Here is a 21,848-nt window from a genome sequence, read left to right on the forward strand (position 1 = left end):
TGCGGAAAGAAATCAGATCCTGCAGGGCCCTGGTCTCATGAGGCAGAACGTTCCACCAGATCGGAGCCAGTGTTGAAAAGGCCCTGGCTCTGGTTGAAGCCAATCTAACTTCCTTAGGGCCTGGGACCACTAGGGTGTTGCTATTTATGGACCTTGAGGCTCTCCGTGGGGCATACCGGGAGAGGCGGTCCCGTAGGTACGAGGGTCCTAGGCCGTGAAGGGCTTTAAAGGTCAAAAGCAGCACCTTAAATCTGACCCTGTACTCTACCGGGAGCCAGTGCAGCTGGAAAAGCACTGGGTGAATATGCTCCCATGGCAGAGAGACCCACATTATGAGGACTGCTTTCCATCTGGCATCAGGGAAGGGCTAGCATTGCATCTGTCAGGGTACAGGGTCATATCCAACATTGGTCCTCTTTGGAGCTGATCCATTGAAATTGATGGGTATAACTATGGTCCATTAATTCAGTAGGCCTACTCCAAGTATAACGTAGTTGGATACCACTCACTCTGTGATAAAGATGCGTAGGTTTTCATCCTCTTCATGCCCTCCCACGAAGTAACTTGAGTCAGGGCCAGTTTCCCCATAATGCTTCGGACTACAACTCCCATCATTCCCAGCTAGCATGTCCAATGGCCAGGCATGATGTAAGTTTTACTCCACAATATCTGAAGAACGTCACATTGGCTATCACTGATCTTGCATTTATAGGCATATGATATGATATGATATGATATGATATGATATGATATGATGAGATGATACTTCCAAACACAACCCTATATGAGTGTGGGCAGACTTCAGAGTTTAAGCAGTCATAAGTTCTGAGGTCCACCAACCAGAGTTAGATGCAACAGTGACTCAGCGTGGTGGAATAGGGTGCTTCTGAGCATATGCTTTCCCCAAGAATTTGTGGCCCATACCAGAACCAAACTCACAAGTCCTTTTTCATGCAAAAGTCCACTCTTCCTTGACCTCCAAGCTGTTAGGATTGTCCTACTCTCGTGTAGGACCCTGGTAGAGACACATGCCCAACTGGCATGTTCTCTCCCTCCTGGTCGGTTGGGAGCTTCAAAAGCTTTCTCCAACCGAACATCAAAGCAACTGATACCAAGAAGCATCAGCACACTTAGGATCCTGCAGAGTATTCACAGTTTGCGTAACAGAACTCAGTAGCACAGCATTTTGGCTAATCTACTATATTTACATATAATACCCTCGGAGCATTCTGACTTAGCTCCTTCCTCTTCCTCATCAGACAGCAAAGAGAAAGGAACAAACGACAATAGTCCTACATTCTGGCACACAGTAGTACAAAACATCCTGTCTCCGTCACTTCCCATACTGTGGAATGAAAACATACACTGTCTTGTGATAGTCAACAATCTCATGACTGCAAACACGGAGGAGGAATCTCAACACAAGCAACCTAATTTAGGGCAAAGAAAGAGAACTGGCAGTCAGAAATACCTGGCAACCTGGCTCAAATCGCCAAACCCCAGCTTTCAAAGATCAACCATTAAGGACCATGTGGACATTATCTGCAAAAGTTAATACAACCCCCAAATCAACCTTGTAATCACGCACCACAGTTATTAATCTTGACAATATTCAGGTTCCGTCTGGCTGTTGCCTGCCTCCCGCTTTAAGTTTTAATGGTGTGCAAAGCAGTTCATAATAAACATTAAGATGATCAAAATAACATTTGGAAACAATTCATTACATAGCACATCAATAAATTCCATTAAGATGAAATCTGCGAGTCAATAGGATAAGTTCTATATCATAATGAAATAATTGGGACTTAATACAAAACAAGTGCAGAGCTAAATCAAAACCAGGAGGCTGAAACAGGAATGCATAATAAAGGCAACCCCACTAAAAATTCTAGTCGCAGCAGCCTGCCTTAAATATAGTTCAGAGAAGATGGGATCAGACTTGGGGCCCCGCCCCCATTCGAAACTGACTTCATATTCTGGAATCCTTTCTGTGTGCAGAGTTTCATTTTGTCATCAGAAGGCAATATTGGACAGCATTCTAGGACACCTCTTTCAGTGACTATTTCCACAAGACAGTGTTCATCTCCTAAGACAGTGGAAGCACTTTATTCAAAATCCCTTATTCCCACCCAGAGGCATCTAAATCTTTGAGGTAGTTCTTCTGTTTGCTTTCCACTTAGAGATAGCAGAAATCTATACCTTGACATTCTATTAGTTCCTTGGGTTGCATACAGACAACGTTAAAAACTGCCTTTGGCGTGCCATTTCTGCCGCCTCCCCGCCCCCAAGAGATGAGCGTATTTACCCCTGCTTTTGCAATGCATTTGACAACACGCTCACCAGAACTTGCAACACTGATTCACTTGCCTTGCAATCATTCTTTAGGAATTCTGAGCTGATGCAGCAAAGGGGTTAAGAGACTGAGTTACAAATCTGGACAAGTCTTCAGCTCAGCGCTCATCTCTGGCATGAACTCACAGCACTTTCTCTCAACCTGAAAACAAGGATACCTTGTTGTTGTTGTTGTTTAGTCGTTTAGTTGTGTCCGACTCTTCGTGACCCCCTGGACCAGAGCACGCCAGGCATTCCTGTCTTCCACTGCCTCCCGCTGTTTGGTCAAACTGATGTTAGTAGCTTCGAGAACACTGTCCAACCATCTCATCCTCTGTCGTCCCCTTCTCCTTGTGCCCTCCATCTTTCCCAACATCAGGGTCTTTCCCAGGGAGTCTTCTCATGAGGTGGCCAAAGTATTGGAGCCTCAGCTTCAGGATCTGTCCTTCCAGTGAGCACTCAGGCCTGATTTCCTTCAGAATGGATAGGTTTGATCTTCTTGCAGCCCATGGGACTCTCAAGAGTCTCCTCCAGCACCATAATTCAAAAACATCAATTCTTCAGCGATCAGCCTTCTTTATGGTCCAGCTCTCACTTCCATACATCACCACTGGGAAAACCATAGCTTTAACTATACAGATCTTTGTTGGCAAGGTGATGTCTCTGTTTTTTAAGATGCCGTATAGGTTTGTCATTGCTTTTCTCCCAAGAATTTCGTGACTGCTGTCACTGCTGTCACTGCTTTGTTGTAAGGATTCAAGCCAGAGAATGAGCACACTGTGAACACTTGAAAGTACTATACAAATTTTAAATGTATTTATTTATTATTAAGCACTATTTTTTAAACCTTTTTTTCATTTAAATGTATATTCGCCATAAAACAAAACAAAACAACAACAACCCATGATCAAGTTAAAAAATAATGGAAAAATTACTGTAGTAGCTGGGCTTGTGTTGCAGAGGGTTCCAGCTAGTTAGTGTTATAACACAGCTAGCTTCCGCTGTGAAAGAATACAAACTTCTTTTTAAGCTCGGTTTTTGATCAGAGGTTGTACACCTGGGCAAACCACAATGAACACTTCTACAGCACCCACACTTCTGATGCTGCACCCTCTCAGAAAGCATTCGATACTGTCGAGGTGCTCAGAATGCTTCTGGACCAGAGATAGACAATGCAAAGTGGACAACAAAAACTTTTAATATCTCATTCCTTAGAACTGGTCCATGTATTAGCCATATTTTGGTATTAACCTGAGCTTGCCCAGATTGAAATATGTTCTCTTATTCCTTGTAAAGACCCCTTTGATCCCTCCTAAAAGAATAAAGCCACAACAGTCTTATTCATAAGTAACAAAAGGTAGTTTTACTCATGACAGAACACAGTGTGATCCCTGAAGGCAGGCTTTAAGCTTAAAGTTGCAAACATATACAAACAGGTTTACCCCATAACTCATGCTGGTAGCTTCGAGAACACAATCCAACCATCTCGTCCTCTGTCGTCCCCTTCTCCTTGTGCCCTCCATCTTTCCCAACATCAGGGTCTTTTCCAGGGAGTCTTCTCTTCTCATGAGGTGGCCAAAGTCTTGGAGCCTCAGCTTCAGGATCTGTCCTTCCAGTGAGCACTCAGGGCTGATTTCCTTCAGAATGGATTGGTTTGATCTTCTTGCAGTCCATGGGACTCTCAAGAGTCTCCTCCAGCACCATAATTCAAAAGCATCCATTCTTCGGCGATCAGCCTTCTTTATGGTCCAGCTTTCACTTCCATACATCACTACTGGGAAAACCATAGCTTTTACTATACGGACCTTTGTTGCCAAGGTGATGTCTCTACCACCTACTAGTCACATGCAAAAAGGAAGGTTGCTCCAGCCAGGTGTAACAGGGAAGTTCGACTGGCTGGACCAACACCCCCTGCATGACCACTGTAGCAAGACAAGGAATGTTGTATTTGACTGCTCCCAGTGGATTACATCTCACATACAATTTATTCAAGTTCTGTTTATGTGCGCGTGCACCATGCAATATGCAAGGATATGGACTGTTCTCGCTTTGAATTGCTGCATCACAGGAACAGCCTTTTTGATTCAGTAGGTAGATGGGGTGTGCGGCGCCTTCCGATCATTTATGCCAGTGGGATTTGCTATCGCTTGCCAGGACTGAGGGGTTAAAAAGCAGTGACAATATAGCAGATGCTAATGCAGAAAAAGATATTTTAGTATTCTCATTAAAATAAGTAATTTCTCTGTCTTCATGGGTATTTGCACAGTTTTGCTTTTCCATTGTTAGTCATAAAAGGTCAGCTTGTGGAAAATTAAGTTAATAGGGTCAGTGCAATTTGATGAAAACTAGTTTTGGGTTGTAGCTTAAAGTAGATAGAGGGTAATGCACCTGATTTTATGGGCTTTTCTTAACATCTGTTCTGAATAAAACTTCTGCTCCCTTGTTCTAGGATACATATAATCACCCTATAATTTACATCACCGAGAATGGGTTTTCCCAAAGTGACCCTGCTGCACTCGATGACACTCAACGCTGGGAGTATTTCAGGCTGACTTTATTGGAGATTTTAAAAGGTACAATTTAAGGATGATGAAAGATCAATTGTGCAAACTTAATATAATTTTCCTGTGTGCCTATTTGCATTTAGCAATGACTAGTGATTCTAGAGGCTAATGTACGTCAGACAAAAGCATTGTGATTAGAGGAGAAAATGTTTAGCAGATAGGAAAGAAAGTAGCTTTAGTCCTTCTGTGCCATCTTAGAGTGGAATGAAATGAGAAAATTTAACGGAAATTACTTTCCCCCCCAATCTGGTGTTCATAATGCTAAAATTGTAGGCTATGCTAATTGATATATGACCTGACAGAGGAAAATAGAGCTGAGAACGATTAATTTCAGAAATATTGTCATCTTAGGAAGATCGAGGAGTGAAAGCCAGGACAGGAAAAGTCCTATTGGGTTGGGGCAGAATCTGAAAGAATTTGGAAGTTCGGGAGTAAAACCAGGGCAAAATTTGGAGTCCATTGGCTCTTAGATCCCAGAAATGCTTACCTAACACAATATAGTTTTACTGGTCAGACAAGTAAAATACCGGTTGGTTGACAATTCTGTTACAAAATAATTGTGCTGCGTTTTCAAAAAGTCTGCACAGTGCTCGGGTTTGTCTATTTTGTTTTGTTCATCTGAAAATAGCTTGTTTTTTAAATATAAAAAAGATAGTTTGGGATGCATGTGTCCAAAAATATACGATACAATACGATAATCTTTATTGTCATTGTCCCATACAGAACAACGAAATTGAAAAATCTACATATGACATTCAAAAACCAACAGTCCTGCTGTCCCAACCTGGTTAGCCCCCTAAAAACTCTGACACAGCATTTTTAAATACAATATACTCCCATACAGACTCCTTATAATGTGTTTAAAACCAAAATTGCATTTTGGTAGAAACTGTTTCTCAGGCAGCTAGTCCGAGTCTTTATAACCCTGTACCTTCTTCCAGAAGGCAGAAGCTGAAAGAGATCATTTCTGGGGTGCGCACTATCCTGCGCTATCTCTGCAGCTTTCTTATGGCACTCGGAAGCATAAATTTGACCCAAGGTGGGAAGAGTGCAGTCAATTATTCTCTCTGCAGTCTTTACAACCCTGGGCAGCATTGCTTTTTCCCTGACCGTGCAGCTCCCACACCACAGAGCTGTTCGACAGTGGAATTTGCTGCCAAGGAGTGTGGTGGAGTCTCCTTCTTTGGAGGTCTTTAAGCAGAGGCTTGACAACCATATGTCAGGAGTGCTCTGATGGTGTTTCCTGCTTGGCAGGGGGTTGGACTCGATGGCCCTTGTGGTCTCTTCCAACTCTATGATTCTATGATTCTATGATTCACACACACAGACCATAAGTTAATACACTCTCCACATATACCCCGTTGATTGTACAGTGTCCAAATATTCACACCATGTCAAATCTACCCACTTTGAAAAAACGCTATGGATGATTTCATTTCAACTCCAGTTCTTGCAACAGGATTTTATAAAGTGATCTGTGCTGGCTTGTCATGGATAAGTGGGGAAATGCGCCCAATGTCTGTCATTCAAAGAATTGAAGTTTCTGCTGATTCTGCCCCACCTGAGAGCTGTGTCTCTTCCATTCACAAAGAGGTCCAAAGAAGAAACACAAGAATTGGTTGACATGGTGTTTAAACAAGGACTGGGGAATCTCCACTTCAACCATGAAGTTAACTGGGTGGCCTTGGGCTAGTTACTATCTCTCTCTTCTTTTTTAAAAAAAACTTTATTCCAAAACCGAAAAAGAATTACAAACATCAAATTCAAAATCCATATTCATTTTGTAACGTAAGCCTATTACATAGTTGACTAGATTAAAATATACCTAATTGCTAGAGACTTCCCTTTGCTATATATAAATGCAATGCAATTAGAAATATTGTATTAGAAAATTTTATAAATTCCCCTATATCCCCCACTCACCCTTCACCCATGTGTGATCTCCATTTTTTTTAACTTCTTCCATCTTGTTGTGTTGTTGTAGTTTAACAATTATTCAATTGATTCTTTTATTATTTCCTTGCTTAAAGGTAAAGGTAAAGGTACCCCTGCCCGTACGGGCCAGTCTTGACAGACTCGGGGGTTGTGCGCCCATCTCACTTAAGAGGCCAGGGGCCAGCACTGTCCGGAGACACTTCCGGGTCACGTGGCCAGCGTGACATCGCTGCTCTGGCGAGCCAGAGTCGCACACGGAAACGCCGTTTACCTTCCCGCTGGTAAGCGGTCCCTATTTATCTACTTGCACCCAGAGGTGCTTTCGAACTGCTAGGTTGGCAGGCGCTGGGACTGAGCAGCGGGAGCGCACCCCGCCGCAGGGATTCGAACCGCTGACCTTTCGATCGGCAAGTCCTAGGCGCTGAGGCTTTAACCCACAGCGCCACCTGCATCCCATTTCCTTGCTTACCCTTGCACATTTTACACATTATCTATTAATATTCCAGTTCTAGAACCATATTTTCTGGTTCCGGGGAAAAATATGGGCTGGTTACTATCTCTTCACCCTAACTTACCTCAAAGGCTTGCTGTGAGGATAAAATGGGGTACCATGTTCTTGAGCTGGATAAAAAGATAATTAATAAGAATGTCACCATGCATGGGTCGGAACCATATGCTGGTCTTGAGCTTATCAAAGAAACAAATAATACTTGGTCATAGAATCATAGAATTGTAGAGTTAGAAGGGACCCCAAGGATCATCCAGTCTAACCCCCTGCAGTGCAGGAATCTCAACTCAAGCATCCATGAGAAATGGCCATCCAACCTCTGCTTAAAAATCTCCAAGAAATGAGAGTCTACAACCTCCCAAGGGAGACTCTTCCACAGCCAAACAGCTCATACTATCGGAAATTTATGTTTAGTTGAAATCTCCTTTCTTGTAACTGAAACCAGTACAATTCCAAGCACAATTCAAAGTGTTGGTGCTGACCTTTAAAGCCCTAAACCAGGCATAGGCAAACTTGGCCCTTCAGATGTTTTGGGACTACAACTCCCATCATCCCTGATCACTGGTCCTTTAGGTGATGGGAGTCCTTTAGCTAGGGGTGATGGGAGTTATAGTCTGAAAACATATGGAGGGCCGAGTTTGCCTATGCCTGCCCTAAACGGCCTTGGCCAGTATGCCTGAAGGAGCGTCTCCACCCTCATTGATCAGCCAGGACACTGAGGTCTAGCTCTGAGGGTCTTCTGGCAGTTTCCTCACTGCGAGAAGTGAGGTTACAGAGAACCAGGCAGAGGGCCTTCTTGGCAGTGGCACCTGCCCTGTGGAACACCCCTCCATCAGATATCAAGGAAATAAACAACTATCTGACTTTTACAAGACATCTGAAGGCAGCCCTGTTTAGGGAAGTTTTTGATGTTTGATGTTTTCTCAAACCTGGAGGTGGTTGGAGGATGGATGGTGGCTAACAGATTGAATTTGAATCCTGACAAGACAGAAGTACTGTTTTTTGGGGGCAGGGGGTGGGTGGGTGTGGGGGATTCCCTGGTCCTGAATGGGGTAACTGTGCCCCTGAAGGACCAGGTGCGCAGCCTAGGAGTCATTTTGGACTCACAGCTGTCCATGGAGGCGCAGGTTAATTCTGTGTCCAGGGCAGCTGTCTACCAGCTCCACCTGGTATGCAGGCTAAGACCCTACCTGCCCACGAACTGTCTCGCCAGTGGTGTATGCTCTAGTTATCTCCTGCTTGGACTACTGCAATGCGCTTTACGTGGGGCTACCTTTGAAGGTGACCCGGAAGCTGCAATTAATCCAGAATGCGGCAGCTAGACTGGTGGCTGGGAGTGGCCGCCGGGACCACATAACACCGGTTCTGAGAGATCTGCATTGGCTCCCAGTACATTTCCGAGCACAATTCAAAGTGTTGGTGCTGACCTTTAAAGCCCTAAACGGCCTTGGTCTTGTATACCTGAAGGAACGTCTCCACCCCCATCGTTCAGCCCGGACACTGAGATCCAGCGCCAAGGGCCTTCTGGTGGTTCCCTCATTGTGAGAAGTGAGGTTACAGGGAACCAGACAGAGGGCCTTCTCGGTAGTGGTACACCCTCCCTGTGGAACACCCTCCCTTCAGATGTGAAGGAAATAAGCAGCTATCCTATCTTTAAAAGACATCTGAATGCAGCCCTGTTCAGGGAAGTTTTTAATATTTGACGCTGTACTGTTTTTAGCACTTGATTGGGAGCCGCCCAGAGTGGCTGGGGAAACTCAGCCAGATGTGTGGGGTATAAACAATAAATTATTATTATTATTATTGGTTTGAGTCCTACCCCCGAGAGCAGGAGAAAACAAGCTTGTTCCCTCTTCCATGTGACAGCCCTTGAGATATTTGAAGATGGCTGTCTACATCCTTCCAAACTACATTGGGTGGGTTGATGGTTCATGGAGTGGAGAGGCAGGTCTTCCTGGATCCTTGATTAACAACAAAACTGAGGAATTGCAAAATAGAGAGGCCTTATGGGATATTATGTTTTCTTTGAAATATGAGAGCTGTTTCAGCACAAGACCCACCGCGTTTATGCTCAGAAGAAAACTGCAGTTTACGAGTGGAGAAACTATGAAAGTGTAACCATATGCAAATTACTGTATTCATTCTAGGTAGGGTTTAAAATTTAAGTGTACATTCAAAATATAAATTTAGATGGGGGGGGGGACTTCGAACAAGTTGGGAGAGGCAGTTCTTGAGGGGCTGGTAAATCCCTATGGCATTAGCAGAACTAGTAGTTCTTTGGATTGAAATTATAATGTGAAAAGTTGCCCCAAGTCTCCCTCTGCTTACTCCTGGCTCCAACTGAGGCTTCCATGCTGATGAATGTAGTGCAATTTGTGGGGAGGGGCACAAAAGAGAAAAGGTTAAAATCGCCCTTCTCACCCCTGTCGTGATCCTGATGCTTCTCAGGCTCTCCCACAGCTACTATTTATATATTAAAAAGTGTGTATTAATTGCATTCCCACAATGAACACATCATCTAGTTTGGTCTTGTGACAATTGTAATAGACAAGTACGGCCATACCTCATGTTATGTTTGCTTCATGTTATGTTCTTTCAGGTTTCATTCCGCGGCGACCTGGAAGTACCAGAAAGGGTTACTTCCGGGTTTCGCCGCTCGCGCATGCGCAGAAGTGCAAAATGACATCATGCACATGTGCAGAAGCGTCAAATCGCAACCCGCACATGCGCAGGTGCGCCGCTGCGGGTTGTGCTCTTTTCATGTTGCGAACGGGCCTCTGGAATGGATCCCGTTCGCAACCAGAGGTACCACTGTATAGACCTGTGTGCTCGATATGTATCCCAAATGCATAGATCCCTTTGCCTTAAAAGGACAACTCTCACAACTGTAACTCATTGATATGTGCTGATATGACTATTATCATTATTCAAAATCTCCATGGCCAAATGTTCATAAATAGCAATCCTCCTCCTCCTTCTTCTGAGATCCTGCGCCGAGGGCCTTATGTGGTTCCCTTCCTGAGGGAAGCCAAGTTATGAGGAACCAGGCAGAGGGCCTTCTCGGTAGTGGCGCCCGCCCTGTGGAACACCCTCCCATCAGATGTTAAGGAAATAAACAACTATCTGATGTTTAGAAGACATCTGAAGACAGTCCTGTTTAGAGAAGTTTTTAATGACTGATGTTTTAATGTATTTTTAATCTTTTTTAATGTATTTTTAATTCTTCTTCTTCTTCTTCTTCTTCTTCTTCTTCTTCTTCTTCTTCTTCTTCTTCGTTGTAAATTAATCTTGAGCATCCACTAGTAGCCCCTTTAGACTTGGCTGGTCTCCCAGCTCATTGAAATCTGAAATACTGTCCCTGGAACAAAAGCCTCTTGTTTAGCTTTCGATGTGTAAAAGTTTCAACAACTGTAGGATTTTCTGTTACTGTCTAGAAGTTAAGATGCTCAGCATTGGTTTCTGTGGGGATAATATCAAAATCAAGCTGCATAAAGACAGAGCCATTGATTTTCCTCCCCTCCAATGGTGAAGAATCAATTTAAGAGGGGAACAGATGACATGCCTCCTCCTCTTCATGACTCAAGTCCGTAAGAGGTACATTCCAAGGTTTCAATATCTGTTTTTGTCATTTTCCCCCCTAACAAAACTTACCTTCCAGCCCAGGAACATGCCTCAGCTGGCACAGCAGTCCACGACTGCCGAAAAGCTTTCTAATGGGCAGCTCTAGGCTCTGAATGACAACTCACCCCTGGCAAGGTGCCATCGTAGTTATTTGAAGACTTCAATGAAAATAGTAGAGGCAAATTCAGAGGAACAATCTAATCTGTGCTATCAGGTTGGTTGTATCTGTTAGAATTCCTGCTCCATGATTGCAGTCATGGGATTTTTGTCATTTACATGACGGTATATGTTTTGACTCCACAGAGTGGGAAGTGACAGAGACAGGATGTTTGTGTTACTGTGTTCCGTGAAGTGGGACTATTGTCCTTTGTTCTTTTTCCTCTTTACTGTCTGATGCTAGAGAGAGAGGGAGCTATGTTGCAGTGCCCCGTGTGTGTTTATATGTAAATAAAGTAGATTAGCCAAAATGCTGAGTTGCTGAGGTCTGTCACGCATGAGCTGTGACAACTCTGTGGATCCCTAAGTGTGCCGATGTCTGTTGGCATCGGTCACTGTGATGTTAAGGCAGAAGAAAGCTTTTGAAGACCAAGAGGGAGAGAACATGCCAGTCGGTCATATGTCTCTGCCAGGGTCCTACTCAAGTGTAGGCCAAACTCCTGACAGTATTTACCTTGTAATCTATAGGAGCCCATCAGCTGATAGATTTAATTTCTTTCAGTGCTAACATTGAAAAACTGCATCCCACACGTCTCAATGAACTACTTCCTTTAAAAGGGGGAAGGATTTTTTGACAGTAATTATGCACAACAATTAAGTTTATCCTCCATGTTCAGAGGCAGGGCTTTTTTCCCCTAGCCAGAACTCACCAAAACTCAGTTCTGGCACCTCTCATGTGGGCACCGTTGCCATGATAAGAGAAGAAGGGAGGTGTTAGTGGTGAGTTCCAACACCTCTTTTTCTAGAAAAATGGTACCATGTAGACCTGGATGCTACTTCCTATAGAAACAGGAGGGGAGGAAGAGCTTTTTTTTCATATCCTACCTCTGGATTTTCCCAAAGCCTCCTGCAGATACTGCCCCCCCTCCCAGAAGCAAGACTAGATGAGCCCTTGATCTGATCAAGCCAGGCTGTTCTTTCTTATGTATTTACCACTGAGCTATGGCACCTCTCTATGGCACAGCCAGCCGCTCTCCCTGAGCAGGGCTTGTCTGGGCTATGAGTGAAATTTTAATTACTTTCTTCTGCAGGGATGGGGAGAATGGAAGTGCAAGTGAATAGCATACTTTTTGGGGGAGAAATCTGTGTTCTGAATTGGTTGTTTTGGCTGATAAATTGCTAGCCTTCTCCTGCCGTCATTCCTTTTCATTACAGCTTTGAGTTAAGGCAGTTTTGTCAGTTCCTGTAAGGGGACGCCTTGTCATTCCAATGGTCTCCAGATAATGAAAATGCAAGTGTACGGAAAGAATATTACAATGTCAAAATGAAGCACTGGCGGTGCACTTCTGTGTATTTGCCTTTACAATGTCAGGGTAAAATGGAAACAAAAATATTGATCAATAGAACAGAGCATTAGAAGTGACTGGATAAAATGCACACAATGCATTATGTGTTATGAAGTCCTATTAATATTAAATGCAAATAACTTTGCAGGGTTACGGTGGAGGATTTGAGCTCGCAAACATGATGCAGTTGTGAAGCCACAGCTATTGCACATAGATATATTGTGTTGGCCAGGTATACAGAGCACAGGTAGTCAAGTGGTAGCTCGTGGGCCAAATTAATTTGATCTGACTCCTAGTGTTCTTTTTTAAAAAGGGGAAAAAAGAAAATCCGTTTTGAATTATGCTGATTTAAAAAAAAATATATAGGCTCCCTTATAATAAAAACCTCCAATATATATTACAAGTTTTAAAAGATACAGAACACAAATAGAATCTGGTCTGAACCCTATGAACCCACTGCTTGGCCTTGATGGCCTAGATGTGTTTTCCCCATCAGTTACCAATATGCTGTAAAGATTGGTATTTATTAATTTTTTTTCTGCTGAGCTGTTAAAAAAACCACAACCTTTTCACTATTGCATGCCCCCTCTCACTTTCTCTCCATTGCCACCATGTTGCGTGTTGAGGTCCCCAAGCCACCCCAATAACTCACACATCACACGTACTTTTTGTTTAAGGTTTTTGGCATAATTTTGGACACAACTTTATTTAAATACATAACTGTGAGTGATTGCTTAGGCATTGGTTGCAACTATCTGTCCTTGCCCCAGGGACAGAACTGACTTCCGGATTCCAGCGGAAGCCAGTCAGGGAAAACAATATCAGGGAGAAATGAAGCTGGGCACCAGACCCTCACCTCTCCCCGCATGCTCGCAGAGGCTTGCATGGTCCAAGCCCAATGCCAGGAACTTGGATGAAAGCATGGCAAACTCCTGGATCCCTTTAATGGAATTCCCTTGCCACACCAACATTGGAGGGGTAGGCACTTACCCCTCCACCAACCAATTTTTTAACCAATGCCTAACCGCAAACCTTACAAGTTGTGACGATTTGCTACGCAGTAGGCAAAAACCAAATGGCCCCAGCCAATCAGCCAAATGGACAAAATTCTTACCAGGCCCCTGCCCCAGAAGCAGACGACCCCATGACAGGCATAGCAAGGTCAAGCACAAAATCCCCATTTCAGGGAGGGTGGGCGTGTGATCCAATGCACGCAGCAAAAGAGGAATCTCAAAGCTGCATGTCCAGTATTTAAAACCTTTGAGCCCAACCCACAAATTGGCAACATCAAAATCTCCCTAGAAGCCCAATCACAGCCTGTGGCCATCCAAACAGATCAGCCCAGCAACCGTGGGGTGGCCTGCTAGACCCCACCACAACACGTGCTCTCTATTAGTGAGAACATGCTTAATAAAACCTTCATCCTTTCCTGTATCAACTAACCATTCAGTAGGTATGGATGCTGTGGAACAAAACAGACCAGAGTACTAGGTTTAAAGTTAGAAGCAAGGCATCTATCAATTTATTGAAGCTTATTCTTAACATGCTGTAATGTTCGTTTAAAGGATTTTAGCTTTACTCAGTTACGGTGCAGGCTTTCCCAAACTTGAGTCTCTAGCTGTTTTTGAACTGCAATGGCCACCATACCTGACCACTCATCCTGCTAGCTAGGGATGTTGGCAGTTGTTGTCCGAAAACAGCTGGAGACCCAAGTTTGGGAAACACTGCTTTAACCAGTACTGCATAAGCAATCAGCCTACCGTTCCTTTTTAGACGATAGCTGTGTGAGGCTACAGTTTCAGTCCCCAACCATGTCCTAACCAGTTCCCCAATGACTTTCCTTCTCCAATTAACACTCCTTACATGCCAATAAGGATGAGGGTGGCGCTGTGGGTTAAACCACAGAGCCTAGGACTTGCCGATCAGAAGGTCGGCAGTTCGAATCCCCGTGAGGGGGGAGCTCCTGTTGCTCGGTCCCTGCTCCTGCCAACCTAGCAGTTCAAAAGCACATCAAAGTGCAAGTAGATAAATAGGTACCACTCTGGCGGGAAGGTAAACAGCGTTTTCGTGCGCTGCTCTGGTTTTCCAGAAGCAGCTTAGTCATGCTGGCCACATGACCCAGAAGCTGTACGCCGGCTCCCTCAGCCAATAAAGCAAGATGAGCGCCGCAACCCCAGAGTCGGCCACGACTGGACCTAATGGTCAGGGGTCCCTTTACCTTTACCTTTACATGCTAATGACTTTTATGTACAGTCTTCATTTCTGGCTTTTCAGGATTGCACCCACAGTCTTCAGCCTGGTCCAACAACAACTGTTTCTTCACATCCACAGTGATCGGCCATTACTTGGTAACAGCCCTTTCTTGAAGGCTGCCTCAGAGCCTTGCTTTCTTCTTAGCAAAAGTTTATGGGGTAGATCTTCAGTTTCCCTTTGGATGATAAACTCTGTTGCTGCTCCTGGCTGCTTTCAGGTTTCCCCAAATCTCCCTAAAGATTATTTCCAAGTCCTTAGCCATTCTGTTACATGACTCTCTCCAACCAGTAGTGACCCTGGGCTTTTATTTACACCAGGCAGGCCTCGCCACATAACCAACAACCATTTGGGTGAGATTCTGTGCTCTTACTGACCTATAATGGTGGCCAATAAGATGAGGTACTAGCTGACCAATTAAAACTTGGTTATTCTTTTGATTCTGAATATAAAACCAGAAACCTTCCTGAACACAGACTTCTCCTTGTTGACACGATTATTTATTTTGTTTACTGAGTTTATACCCTGCCCTTCCAAGATACACAATTTAAAAGGAAAAACAAAAACAAAGCAAAAACATTCTCAAACAGATAAAACATTATAAAAGCAATTACAGTTAAAAACATCCACCAGGGATGGGTTTGCCAGGAACAACCACCAAACAGAAATGTTTCCAAATTCCCACTGACATTTGGCAAAGGGTGGAGATGGGTGCACCTCACTATGAGGTCATTTGACAACTGGGGAGCCACTACTGAAAAGACCCTGTAACAAGTAAGTGCCAACTGGGCAGCCCCTAGTGGTAGCACCACCAACAAGACCTCACCTGACAGTCGTAGAGTCCAAGATGGTTGGTACTGGGGAAGATGCTCTTTTAGGTACCTGGGCTTTAAATGCTAGTACAGTGATACCTTGGTTCTCAAATGCCTTGGTACTTGAACAACTTGGAACCTGAACGCTGCGAACCCGGAAGTGTTTCGGTTTGTGAACTTTTTTCGGAAGCCGAACATGCTTCCGTTTTGAGTGTCACACTGACGATTTGAGTGCCACACTTCCGTTTTGAGTGTTACGCTGAGGTCTGTCTGTTTTTGCTATTTATTTTGCATTTTTGTTTTTGCGGCTCTTTTTGTTTTGTTTTTGTGACTGTGTGGAACTGAGTTCAGCTAGTGATTGATTGATTGTGTGACTGCAGTACATTGTTTATTGCTTTCAATTTATGGATCAATGGTCTCGTTGGATAGTAAAATTCATGCTGAATTCCTGTTTTAGGGGTTGCTTTTAAAAGTCTGGAATGGATTGATCCGTTTTGCATTATTTTCTATGGTAAAGCATGCCTTGGTTTTGGAACGCTTTGGTTTTGGAACGGACTTCTGGAACTGATTAAGTTTGAGAACCAAGGTACCACTGTACTAACATGCTAGACTACAGTTACAGGCTAAAAGACACTTATTTACCTGCCAGTCAATTCAATTTCTGCAGGAACACCAGTCAGTTTAGTTCACAATCAACATTTCTCTACACTCTGGCTTTACCGTTAGTAAGCCAGGTGGGCAGAAGAGTGTGGACAGAAGACAGAAGTGTTTGTGTGTGTTGGTGTTCTTTTATTTGCCTTGTTGATAGTCTTGGCTTATCATTAACACCATCCTGCAACACAGTGCAATATCCTGGCTACTAAACCATAAAGTGATTTTTTTAAAAAAAATAAATAATGTTGCATTTAATTGAATTTTTAGTCGAACAGAGCAGTATAAAGAAAAGGAACAACTCCTTGCTCATTTTCAAAGTCTTCACCTACTGACCTATTTGAAGCCTTAAAAAATAAAACTCTTTAGAGAGCGGGAGAGCTGGCAGTGCAGACATTTGTCCCCTACAGCAAAATGTGAAGGAACTTGTGTGATGTGTCCCTGGGCCTAAAATAGTACAGAGTTCTGGTTGGTGAAGGTTCTGGGAGAGAACTATGTATTCTGAACAGCAGGCATGTTTGTATTCTGATTAGAGTCGGTACTTGTAACCAAAGAAATCCCAGAGTTTTCAGTGAGTTCTCCAAAGGACTTATCTTTTAGAGAGAAATTAAAAAGGCCTGTGGATTTTCAACCCAAAGGGTAATTTAATTTTTCGTATCTGCGCATGAAAAGAGACTTTACTGCTTCATATAATTTCTCAAAAACAATGTTACAATTAAATATGGTTCCTTCTGATTATCCCCTGCTGGGAGAAACTTTTTTTGTCATTGCACTATTTTATATTGTAAAAGTGAGGAGTTTAAAGATCATTTTTATGGTGATTTTATGGTCGACTCCCAATTTATGCATCCCTGGTTGTTAGCCTGTATATGCAAAATATAAAATTAGCTGTGAGCATCAAAGAGCTAATGACAGCCTTCACATTTTTGCTTTGTTTTTTTTTTATTTTGAGTGGAAAATACATTATGAGTGAGAAATTTAAAACTGGAGCTGAAATGTTGGAGAAGTCGTGTTGAGGGCAAGCTTCTGAGACGGTCATAAACAATATATCCTTTCACCCCTAACAGTAGTGTTCAGAGTTTGAGATGACTTTTTTCTTCTCCAGCTGCCACTCAATGTTGCATGGCTGTTAGAGGTCACTAAGCATGCTCAGTCTTCGGGCTTTTGGGGGCTTATTTTTCCTCCTTTACGTTTTCTGCTGTCCACCAGTATTTCGCTTCCCATTCTTGAGTTGGGAATAGAGTAGTTGCTTTGGAAGACGATCATCAGGCATCCGAACAACATGATCAGTAGAATAAAGTCGATGCTGAAGAATCATTGCTTTGATGCTGGTGACCGTTTGCCTGTCTTCCCAAGCAATGTGTCAATTTTTTGAGAGAGACCGTTGATGGAATCTTTCAAAGAGTTGGAGATGGTGTTTATAAGTGGTCCATGTTTCACTTGCGTACAATATGGTTGGTAGTACAATGGCTTTGAAAACAAGCATTTTGGTTTCCCTGTGAATGTCCTGATCCTCAAATACCCTGCGCTTCAATTGAGGGCAAGCTGCTCTGGCAGAGCTCAGGCGATGCTGGATTTCAGCATCGATGTCGACCCTTGTGGAAAGATAACTGCCCAGGTAGGAAAAATGATCAACATTTTCCAACGTTACACCATTGAGTTGGATTTGTGGCATTGCAGAGGGGTTATTTTGTGCTTGTTGGTGCAGCCCTTTCGTTTTTTGGATATTGAGTGATAGGCCAAGTTTTCTGTAAGCTTCTGAGAAGATATTTAGGATGGTTTGGAGGTCTGAGTGTGCACACACTACATTGTCATCAGCATACTGAAGTTCAATGACAGAAGTTACGGAAACTTACTCTGTGCTTTCAGCCTACTCAGATTAAAGAGCTTTCCATCTGTTTGATAGATGAGTGCTACCTTGGTGGGCAGTTTCCTTTTGATAATGTGTAGGATCATGGTGATGAAAATAATAAAGAGAATTGGGGAGATAGGACATCCCTGTTTAGCACCCAATCCCACTGTGAATAGTTCACTTTAAGAGCCATTGTTGTCCATGATTGTTGCCGTCATGTTATAGTGAAGGAGATGAAGGATGTTCACATACTTATCTGGGCAGCTGATTTACATATGGACAGTCCACAGGGCATTATGATTGACAGTGTCGAAGGCCTTAGTTAGGTCAATAAACACCATATACAGGGGTTGATTTTGCTCTCTGCATTTTTCTTGAAGCTGTCAAGCACTGAAAATCATATCCATTGTCCCCCTAGAAGGTCGAAAACCATTTTGGGATTCAGGAAGGATGTCCTCGGATATAGTTAGGAGACGGTTTGCTAAGATCCAGGCAAGAATTTTGCCAGCTGCAGCTAATAAAGAGATACCGTGACAATTTCCACAATCCATTCTATCACCTTTTTAAAAAAGATTGATGTTTTTGGCACCCCTAAAGTCTTCTGGGATCTCTTCTCTCTCTCAGGTTTTCCCAGGCCCACTCAAGGCAGCATTCTCATCTGAGAGACACCCAGTAGTGACATGAGTAGCTTAACTGAGTGCCAGAGATCAAACTGATTCACTGACAATTGTTTTAAAATAGTTAATTTTATGTTGAGGTTCATTCTAGGAGTTAGCATATAGAAGAGGTTGCCAACTTGGGGGGGGGGGAGGGCTGTGAGTATATTAGTTATCTCTTGCTTGGACTACTGCAATGCGCTCTATGTGGGGCTACCTTTGAAGGTGACCCGGAAACTACAACTAATCCAGAATGCGGCAGCTAGACTGGTGACTGGGAGCGGCTGGTGAGACCACAAACACCAGTCCTAAAGGTGCTACCCTGGCTTCCAGTGCATTTCCGAGCACAATTCAAAGTGTTGGTGCTGACCTTTAAAGCCCTAAACGGCCTCGGCCCAGTATACCTGAAGGAATGTCTCCACCTCCATTGTTCTGTCCGGACACTGAGGTCCAGGGCTGAGGACCTTCTTGTGGTTTCCCTCACTGCGAGAAGCCAAGTTACAGGGAACCAGGCAGAGGGCCTTCTCGATAGTGGCACCCGCCCTGTGGAACGCCCTCCCACCAGATGTCAAAGAGAAAAAAACTACCAGACTTTTAGAAGACATCTGAAGGCAGCCCTGTTTAGGGAAGCTTTTAATGTTTAATAGACTATTGTATTTTAATAGTCTGTTGGAAGCCGCCCAGAGTGGCTGGGGAAGCTCAGCCAGATGGGTGGGGTATAAATAGTAATAAATGATAATAATAATAATTATATTTGCAAACCAGAGGAACTGTTGTGGACACTTAACATGCACCACAGTCCATTCTGTTGGCTTAGAAAGAATGTTTCCCTCAATCCTAATTTCAGCAGAGGAAGGAGACATTGTGGGTGCCAGAGCTGGCCTCCACCAGCTGGCCTGCACTCTCAGGCAATGTGTTGGTGACCCCTGGCATATAGTATACTATTTGAAAGTATTCCCACGGATGCCAAGTTGGGCAACCTTACCTGAGAAGCATATGGGACGCGGGTGCCACTGTGGTCTAAACCACTGAGCCTCTTGGGCTTGCCGATCAGTAAGCTGAATGTTTGAATCCCCGTGACTGAGTGAGTTCCCGTTACTCTGCCCCAGCTCCTGCCCACCTAGCAGTTCAAAAGCACGCCAGTGCAAGTAGATAAATAGGTACCTCTGCAGCAGGAATATAAATGGCATTTCTGTGTGCTCTGGTTTCCATCACAGTGTCCTGTTGCGCTAGAAGTGGTTTAGTCTTGCTGGCCACATGACCAGGAAAGCTGTCTGTGGACAAACACCAGTTCCTTCAGCCTGAAAAGCGAGATGAGCGCCACAACCCCATAGTTGCCTTTGACTGAACTTAACCATCCAGGGGTCCTTTACCTTTACCTTATCTGGGAAGCCTTGCAAAATTCAGCATCTCAGCATCCATTTGCCACATTTGTATCCCACTTTTCTCTAAAGATCCCAGATCTATAAGGACGTTTCCATTTTATCCTCCCCACAACCCTGTAAAGTTGGTCAGGTTGGGAGCCAAAGTGATCTGCCCAAGGCCATTCAGTGATATTCAGGACTGAGCAGGGATTTTGAACCCTGCCTCCCTGGCTTCAGTGCAGCGGTATGAGTCGCACTGTTTTCCAAGGGATCTCTTTACATTCTCAACCTTAAGTTAGAATTAACCACAATTTTTTGGTTGTGAGAATTACATGAAGCAGAGAAAATAATCAACCTGTGATCAAAGAAGTTCCCTGGGACCTCACTGCCATTCAATTACCCTTGGACACCTTGCTTGCCTCCAGAATTCACTGTGCTTTATATGTATTCTTCATCTTTCAGGAGTGTGCAGTGTATCTATGTTGTATGGGCTTTAGACGGTGCATTCTCTGTAACTGGAGGTGGCAGTGTTTTGCTGTATCCATTTCATATTCTCTCTTAGTCAGAGAAAAGTCTACTTTAATTCTTTCATCTCTAATCTATTGATCTTAAATAAGCTCTGGATGTGCACCTGTTGCTAGCTTGTAATACAAAAGGAAGATTAACATGATATGAAAAATGTCTTTTATTTAAACAAAAAGCTTTTCCAGAACTTCAGTTTTATTAATGTGTCCTGCATTTATAAATGTATTGTTGTTTATTAATGCCGCTCCCCTAAAGAAAAAACACACACCCCAAAAACAACCTAGCATGACATCACAATTGTGCATGCAGCAAAGTCTGGCTTTGATCTAATTCAAAAGAAATTCTTTATCAGGAGATAGCAGAGATATAGGAATAGAATAATACACAGTTGTTGGCTGTTTGTTTTTGCCACTGCATTTTTGGAGCATCTGCAAATCTAAGTGCTTTTCAGAAAGACAGTGCTGTGATGTGGCGGCTGCTGCTGCTGCTATATCACTAATAACCTTAGTCCCAGGCCCCAAATGCCCTATCTGTCCCTCCTGGGGTGTGGAAGTCATTTACCACACTAGGTAGTGAACAGAGACTGCTAGTCTTGCAGAATTTGGTTAATCGCCAGATTTTTTTTGCAGCGGCAGAAGATCAGTGCTAGCTGAGTTCAAAGAACAAATCTGTCTCGTAGTTCCATTGTACTTCGTTAGATTACCGAGGATGAAAATGTTTCGTATGAGCCAAATATTTCCTCAGTTGGGAATTCAAATCCGATGCGATGAATATATACATCTGTTCTAAAAATTGGTTTCTCGTTGATGTTCTGAAGAGAGGAGGACAGCACTTTTAAGAACACGGAAAGAGACGTGTGGAATCAAACGTTAAGGCCAATCTAGTGTGGAATCCTGTACTCATAAGTGGCTAACCAGATGCATATGGGAAGCCCTTGAGCAGGACCTGAGCACAACAGCACTACTTTCCTTTGTCATCCCCAGTGACTAGTATATCAGTTGGAAGAGCAGGCTTGATTTGAAAATTCAGCAGGAAGGAAAAAGGCTTCTCCTCTAAACTCTTCAGGACAAATGGCAGAGAATTCTGTTTTATGCCTTCCTCTTTCCAGCTTTGCAAATAAGATAATCCTACTTACGTTTCTCATGTGTTTGTCTTCAGCTATATGCACTGGGAATGCCTGTAATGAGAAATTTAGAGGTTATAGAAACCTTTCTTTTGTTGATCTTTTAACATCCCATGCACAGCCCGGGAGCCACAAATCTTGCAGTGCTGCAGTC

General features: G+C 43.5%; 1 protein-coding gene and 1 long non-coding RNA gene across 5 annotated transcripts in view; one reads left to right on the forward strand and one right to left on the reverse strand.

Moving 5' to 3' along the window:
- LOC307223595 (cytosolic beta-glucosidase-like) overlaps positions 1-21,848 on the forward strand; it is a 112,852-nt gene that overhangs the window by 77,927 nt on the left and 13,077 nt on the right. For all 4 annotated transcript variants that reach the window (XM_079989772.1, XM_079989775.1, XM_079989773.1 and 1 more), the window contains exon 5: positions 4,781-4,904. In XM_079989772.1, the coding sequence (XP_079845898.1) occupies positions 4,781-4,904 (124 nt within the window). The remainder of the gene's footprint in view (positions 1-4,780; positions 4,905-21,848) is intronic.
- LOC307223670 overlaps positions 1-21,848 on the reverse strand; it is a 384,691-nt gene that overhangs the window by 22,196 nt on the left and 340,647 nt on the right. The window lies entirely within an intron of this gene.

The sequence above is a fragment of the Podarcis cretensis genome (genome assembly GCF_951804945.1).
Source record: "Podarcis cretensis genome assembly, chromosome: 9".
Lineage (NCBI taxonomy): Eukaryota > Metazoa > Chordata > Lepidosauria > Squamata > Lacertidae > Podarcis > Podarcis cretensis.